At 41.4% G+C, this 7,725-nt stretch overlaps 1 protein-coding gene and 1 long non-coding RNA gene across 2 annotated transcripts; both read left to right on the forward strand.

Moving 5' to 3' along the window:
• Nucleotides 1–2,405: 2,405 nt before the first annotated feature.
• On the forward strand, nucleotides 2,406–5,432 carry LOC139024748 (serum factor response D-like). The gene is made up of 4 exons (XM_070439672.1): nucleotides 2,406–2,416; nucleotides 4,523–4,609; nucleotides 4,787–4,918; nucleotides 5,096–5,432. The coding sequence occupies exons 1-4, from the start codon at nucleotides 2,406–2,408 to the stop codon at nucleotides 5,430–5,432; spliced, it is 567 nt and encodes a 188-aa protein (XP_070295773.1).
• A 438-nt stretch (nucleotides 5,433–5,870) lies between these two features.
• On the forward strand, nucleotides 5,871–6,657 carry LOC112072150 (uncharacterized). The gene is made up of 3 exons (XR_002894263.1): nucleotides 5,871–6,212; nucleotides 6,313–6,375; nucleotides 6,521–6,657. It is a non-coding gene; the product is annotated as an uncharacterized lncRNA (long non-coding RNA).
• Nucleotides 6,658–7,725: the final 1,068 nt, after the last annotated feature.

Below are 7,725 nucleotides of genomic sequence, written 5' to 3' on the forward strand. Positions count from 1 at the left end.
CCAAATTCAATATTCTATCAAATATATTTTATATATTTTTGGTAAAACTAAAGGGGTCCTACAATTCAAAATCAAATTGTTAAATTACCATTTAATTTAATTTGAAATGAATTTATTTAGGTAACAGACATACAGTACCAGTCAAAAGTTTGGACACACCTACTCATTCAAATTAAATCAAAACAAATTGTATTTGTCATATGCGCCGAATACAACAGGTGTAGACCTTACATTGAAATGCTTACTTACATGCACTTAACCAACAATGCTTTAAGAAGTTAAGAAAAGAAAGTGTTGAGTAAAAAATAAAAAATAAGTAACAACAATTAAACAGCAGCAGGAAAATAACAATAATGAGGCTATATACTGTACAGGGGGAATCGGTACAGAGTCAATGTGCGGGGGCATGTAGGTAGAGTTAAAGTGACTACGCATAGATAATAAACAGAGAGAAGCAGCAGCGTAAAAGAGGGGTCTGGGTAGCCCTTTGATTAGCTGTTCAGGAGTCTTATGGCTTCAAATAAAATAACATTTTATTGGTCACATACACATGGTTAGCAGATGTTAATGCAAGTGTAGCGAAATGCTTGCGTGTCTAGTTCCGACAGCGCGGTAATATCTAACAAGCAATCTAAAAATGTATCAAAAACTACCTAATACACACAAATCTAAAGGGGTGAATGAGAATATGTACATATAAATATATGGATGAGCGATGGCCGAGCGGCATAGGCAATGTGCAATAGATGGTATAAAATACAGTATATACAGTTGAAGTCAGAATATTACATACACCTTAGCCAAATACATTTAAACTCAGTTTTTCAATATTCCTGACATGTAATCCTAGTAAAATTTCCCTGTTTTAGGTCAGTTACAATCACCAATTTATTTTAAGATTGTGAAATGTCAGTATGATAGCAGAGAGAATGATTTATTTCAGCTTTTATTTCTTTCATCACATTCCCAGTGGGTCAGAAGTTTACATACACTCAATTAGTATTTGGTAGCATGGTGTCACGTTCTGACCCTAGTTATTGTGTTAATCCTTTGTTTTGTTGGTCAGGACGTGAGCTGGGTGGGCATTCTATGTGTTGTGTTTCTATGTTGGGTTTAATGTGCCTGATATGGTTCTCAATTAGAGGCAGGTGTTTGACGTTCCTCTGATTGAGAACCATATTTAAGGTAGGCTGTTCTCACTGTTTGTTTGTGGGTGATTGTCGCTGTGTCTGTGTTTATTGCACCACACGGTACTGTCTCGTCTCGTTCGTTCGTTCGTTCTTTCCTGTTCGTGCGTTCTTCATTTTATGTAGTTTGCATGTTCAGGTCAGTCTACGTTGTTTGTTATTTTGTATTTATCAAGTATAGTTCGGTTCAGTGTTCGTCTTGTCTAATAAATTCATGATGTCGACATACCTCGCTGCGTATTGGTCATCTGATCCCTTTCTCCTCTCCTCGTCTGAGGAGGAGGATGACGTAGAATGCCGTTACACATGGCTTTTAAATTGTTTAACTTGGGCCAAACATTTCGAGTAGCCTTCCACAAGCTTCCAACAATAGGTTTTGTGAATTTTGGCCCACTCCTCCTGACAGAGCTGGTGTAACTGAGTCAGGTTTGTAATGTCCCCTTGCTCGCACAAGCTTTTTTAGTTCTACCCTCAAAATTTCTATTGGACTGATGTCAGCGCTTTGATGGGCACTCCAATACCTTGACTTGTTGTCCTTAAGCCATTTTGCCACAACTTTGGAAGTATTCTTGGGGTCATTGAAAATAGATACTTTTGTACCTGTTTCCTCCAGCATCTTCACAAGGTCCTTTGTTGTGGTTCTGGGATTGATTTGTACTTTTCGCACCAAAGTACGTTCATGTCTAGGAGACAGAACGCATCTCCTTCCTGAGCAGTATGAAGGCTGCGTGGTCCCATGGTGTTTATACTGGTGTACTATTGTTTGTACAGATGAACGTGGTACCTTCAGGCATTTGGAAATTGCTCCCAAGGATGAACCAGACTTGTGGAGGTCTACAATTTTTTTTCTGAGGTCTTGACTGATTTCTTTAGATTTTCCCAAGATGTCAAGCAAAGAGGCACTGACTTTGAAGGTAGGCCTTGAAATACATCCACAGGTCAACCTCCAATTGACTGAAATTATGTCAATTAGCCTATCAGAAGCTTCTAAAGCCATGCCATCAGTTTCTGGAATTTTCCAAGCTGTTTAAAGGCACAGTCAATTTAGTGAATGTAAACTTCTGACCCACTGGAATTGTGATTAAGTGAAATAGTCTGTCTGTAAACAATTGTTGTAAAAATTACTTGTGTCATGCACAAAGTAGATGCCTATACCGACTTGCCAAAACTATAGTTTGTTAACAAGAAGTTTGTGGAGTGGTTGAAAAATGAGTTTTAATGACTCCGAAGTAAGTATTTGTAAATTTCCGACTTCAACTGTATATCTTTAAATTATGTAAATCATGGCAACTTAGTGTGGCTATGATTTGAAACAGTATTTGATAATGTTTCATATGCATGTATGATTCTATCATTTAATATAGTATACTTTTCAAAATGCCTTTGTGCCACTATAGTCAAAAGATGAGATGATTTCAAATGAACAACATCAACATAGATTTGGTCAGGAATTTGAAGAATCGGGTATTCTCGGCTGATGATGAAACAGCAAGCCTGTTTTAATATTATATCGGGGAGAACAGTGACATTGTACTATTTTCGTTTCTCTTTTTTTTTCATAACTCAAATCATGTCTTTATTTCAGTCCTCACTCGAATTAGCGGAGCCACAACCAAAACTCCCACGGCAATTACAGAAACACAATCAGCTTCCACGTCTGGGTCAACATTATTTGGTTCTACCAACTCACTTACTGGTTCAACAGTGACATCTTCTGGAACAAGTTCAGTATCAACAACAAATCCTGTAGACTACAGCAACCGGTTCCACAGCATCAAATGCACCATCCACTACAACAACCGGTGCGTCGGCAGCCATTACTAAAATAACTACAACCCATGTTAGTTCAGCCGCAACAAAGGCTGCTTCCACTGCAATATCTCCTGCTACAACTTTAACCGCTTTAATTACGCTGGTAGACTCAACAGCAGAGCCCACTGGAGAAGAGGGGTCACTGAAATTAGGATTCAGAATGGCGCTTCCCTTCATAAGTGACTATTCAGACTCTTCCACTGCAGCATTCAAGAATCTGGCAGCAAATGTTTCTGCAGAGGTATGATATTTGTATTTCTTGGTAAATTTGGACAAGATAGTTTCATTGGCTCCATTGAGTTAAAAGGTCAATATGACATTGGTACCTACATTTTTGGACATGAAGGAATTTTATATAGCCATTGTATCTTGAAGAATATAACTCATAAATGTCTCACGTCCAACTGTCTTAACCCATCAGAAACCAACATAAAAGCTTGTTTTACTCTATTGTTTGTAAATAACATTATTGTAAATAAGCACTGTATAACTTCAAAACGTGATTATAACTATAATGTTGATCTTGTGGATGGTCAGTCCTTGCGTCCATAGCTCTGTCTATGAATTTAAGAGTTGTTATATTTCTTCAGTTCCATCCCTCAGCTGTTTTTTTTTTTAAATACCAGCTTACTCTTCATTATTTAAAACTTATTTGTATTGTTCTTCTGTCAGGTGAATCATCTGTCATAATGACCAATCTATCCCATTACATACAAAAGATGTCGTGTCAATACATTCTCATAAGTACAAACGTGTTTCTAATTTTAATCTGATATGCATGACTCTTTTACATAAAGCATTTACAATGCTGTTATACTTTACCCGTGAAAATTAATTTGATTTTACCAATACAGGAGCGGTTCAGTGATAGTCAACATGACTCTTATACTCAACAACAACACAGCGCCTCCCAATACAACCAGTGTTGAGCAGGCATTTACTAAAGTTCAGTCCAAGTTGAGCGCCTACCTTTCAGTTGAAACAGCATCCATCAGAGCAAGTAAGCCACATTGTTTTGTCATTGTCATCAGTGTCATGAAAAGAGATGTTCTCTGCACATACAGTTGAAGTCGGTAGTTTACATACACTTAGGTTTGAGTCGTTAAAGCTCGTTTTTCAACCACTCCACAAATTTTGGCAAGTCGGTTAGGACATCTAGTTTGACATGACAAGTAATTTTTCCAACAATTGTTTAGACAGATTATTTCACTGACTGCAAGTTAAGCCATCATTGCTGACCTTGTTGTCATTATCATCACTTTCAACATTGACACATGGCACATTAATATTGGGTACATTTTTATTAGTTATCTTCTGTGGTCTTACAGGGACAAAAACTACAATTTCAGCTGCTACAACCCCCACAGCTGCCACAACTACCAAGGCTGCAGTTAGGACAGCTTCATCGACAACAACAGCTGCGGCTACAACAACCACAGCCTCCAACAAAACAATCACAGCCGCTTCCACAACAACTAAAGTGTATCCAAAAACAACAACTGCTACTCCCACAACAACTACAGCTGCACTAACAACCACAGCTGCATACACAACTACCACAGCCAAAGCTACAACAACCACAGCCGCACCAACAACAACCGCAGCCGCAGGTATAAAAACAGTTACTCCCACAACAACCACAGCTACTCTAACAACAACCCCAGCTGCTCCCACAACAACTACAGCTATACCAACGACAACCATGGCCGAACCCACAACAACCACCGCCGCAGATAAATCAACAACAGCTGCTCCTAGAAGAACCACATTCGCTGCCACAACAACAGCTGTAGCTACAACAACCACAGCTGCATCAATGACTACCACTGCTACTCCCACGACAACCACAGTGGCCCCCAAGACAACAAAAGCTGCTGCCACAACAACCACTGCTGCACCTATAACAACCACAGCTGCAGGTACAACAACCACAGCTGCAGCCACAGAAACCACAGTTATCGCAACGTCAACCACAGCTACCCCCACAACAACCACATTAGCTGCCAAAACAACAGCTGTGGCTACAACAACCACAGCGACACTTACGACTACCGCTGCTGAGGCAACAAAAACATTTGCTCTCATAACAACCACAGCAGCCAATACAACGTCCGAAGCTACATCAATGACAACCACAGCCTCAACTACAACCACACCTTCACCCACAACAACAACAGGTGCTGCTACAACAACAACAGCTGCTGCTACAACAACAACCACAACCTCTGCCACAACAACCACAGTGGCTCCCACAACAACAGCTGCTGCCATGACAACCACAGCTGCACCAACAACAACCACAGTTTCAGGTGTGACAACAACAGCTACTCCCACAACAATCACAGACGTTCCCACAACAACCACAGCTCATCCCACAACAACTACACCAAAGACAACCACAGCTACAGCAACAACAACCACAGCCGCAGCTAGAACAACCACAAGTGCACCCCAACAACCAGTGACAACCACAGCCGCAGGTATGACAACCACAGCTGCAACCACAGCAATCACAGCTGCTTCAACAACAAACACATCTGTTGCTATGAAAACAACAGCTGCTGCCAAAACAACCCCAGCTGCACCCACAACAACCACAGCTGCACCAACGACAACCACCGCCACAGGTAAGACAACAACAGTTGCCGCTACAAAAAACACAATTGCCACAACAACAACAGCTGCTGCAACAACACTAACTACAACTTCCAATTCTGCTCCTACGACAACTACAGTGGCTCCCACGATAACAGCAGCTTCTGCCACAACAGCCACAGCTGCTCCCACAAGAACAACAGCTAATGCTACGACAACAACAGCTTCTGCTTCAACAACCACAGCTACCCCCACAACAACCACAACATTTTCCACATTAGCTGAAGCTACAACAACCACATGCAAAGCTACAACAACCACTACAACTACAACCACAGCTGCACCCACAATACCACAATTCAGGCTATGATGAACACAGCTGCTGTGACAACTACCACTGTTGCTCCTACAACAACCACAGTCACACCGATAACAACCACAATGAATCCCACAACCACCACAGCTGCCACAATCACAACTACCAACTCAACAGCAGCACTGACAACAAATGAGGGATCACTGGGTTTAACATTCAGATTAATCCATACATTCCTAAGTGACTACTTGGACTCTTCTACAACAGCATATCAGGAATTTGCAGCAAATGTGACCACAGAGGTGAGCAACCCTTCCTTCTTTGAACCAGAATGTGTCAGTGGTTTCACATTTGAAAAATATGATGGAATTATTGACAGTAATTTAGTTTTTTTTGTTTCAGGTGAATTGTGGATACAGAAAAATATCATTTGACCTACAAAAGGTGTTGGATCATTCAATTCTCGTAAGTTACTAGTGATTGTAAAAATGTGTATCTCATATGAATAAGAATAAAATCATCAAATTTAAAAAAGGTATCAGAAATAACTGTTAAAGCAGCTCACCTGAAAATGAATACTACATCCCTTTGTCTGTATCTTTTCCTACAGGAGTTGCTCAGTGATTGTCAACACAACACTTATTTTCAAGAATCAGACTGTGGTACCAAATGCAACCAGGGCAGAACAGGGAAAACGTGATTATCTGTCTCAGGGGAACACCTTCCTCGCTGTTGATAAAACCTCTATTACTGCAAATAAATTAATAAATTGATAACCCTGTTGTCAATGTCATCACTTTCAACATTGACACATGACACTCTTATATAGAGTACATTTTTACGAGTTAACTTCTGTGGTGTTACAGGGACTACAGCTACAGCTGCCACAACTACCACAGCCACCCCCAAAACAACAGATGCTCCAACAACAACCACAGCTTCCACCACGACAACAACAGCTGATCCCACAACCACAGCTTCCGCAACAACAAAGTCATTGCCTCCCACAACAACCACAGCTGCTGTCACAACTACAGCTGGACCAACAACAACTGCAGCTGCACCTACAACAACCACAGCTGCACCCACAACAGTCACAGCTGCCCCCACAACAACATTAGCTGCCAAAACAACAACAGCAACGGTTACAACATCCACAGTGGCAATTCCAACTACCACTGCTGCCGCCAAGACAACCACCAAAAAAACTACAGGTGTGGCTACCACAACAAAAACAACGTCAGCTGCTACTGCCACAACAACCACAGTGGCTCCCACAACATCAGCTACTCCCACACCAACCACAGCAGCTCCCACAATAAATACACATACTCCCACATCAACCATAGCTGCTCCCACAATAACAACAGCTAAAACAACTGCAACCACAACTATAGGGGCTGCTACAACAACAACAACAACAAAAAACAGCAGCTGCTGCTACAACAAACACAATAACCACAACCTCCGCTACAACAACCACATTGGGCCCCACAACAATAGTTGCTGCCACGACAACTACAGCTGCACCTACAACAACCACAGCTGTTTCAACAACAACCACAGCTGCACCCACAACAACCACAGCTGCACCCACAACAACCAGAACCGCAGCTACAACATCCACAGCTGCTGTCATGACATCCACAGCTGCACCTACAACAACTACAGCTGCTGCCACGACTACAACAGCTACTACCACATCATCCACAGATGCACCCACAATAACTACAGCTGCACCAATTGCAATCACAGCTGCACCCACAACAACCACAGGCACAGCTACAACAAATACAGATGCACCCACATAACATC

The sequence above is a fragment of the Salvelinus sp. IW2-2015 genome, unplaced genomic scaffold, assembly GCF_002910315.2.
Source record: "Salvelinus sp. IW2-2015 unplaced genomic scaffold, ASM291031v2 Un_scaffold1835, whole genome shotgun sequence".
Lineage (NCBI taxonomy): Eukaryota > Metazoa > Chordata > Actinopteri > Salmoniformes > Salmonidae > Salvelinus > Salvelinus sp. IW2-2015.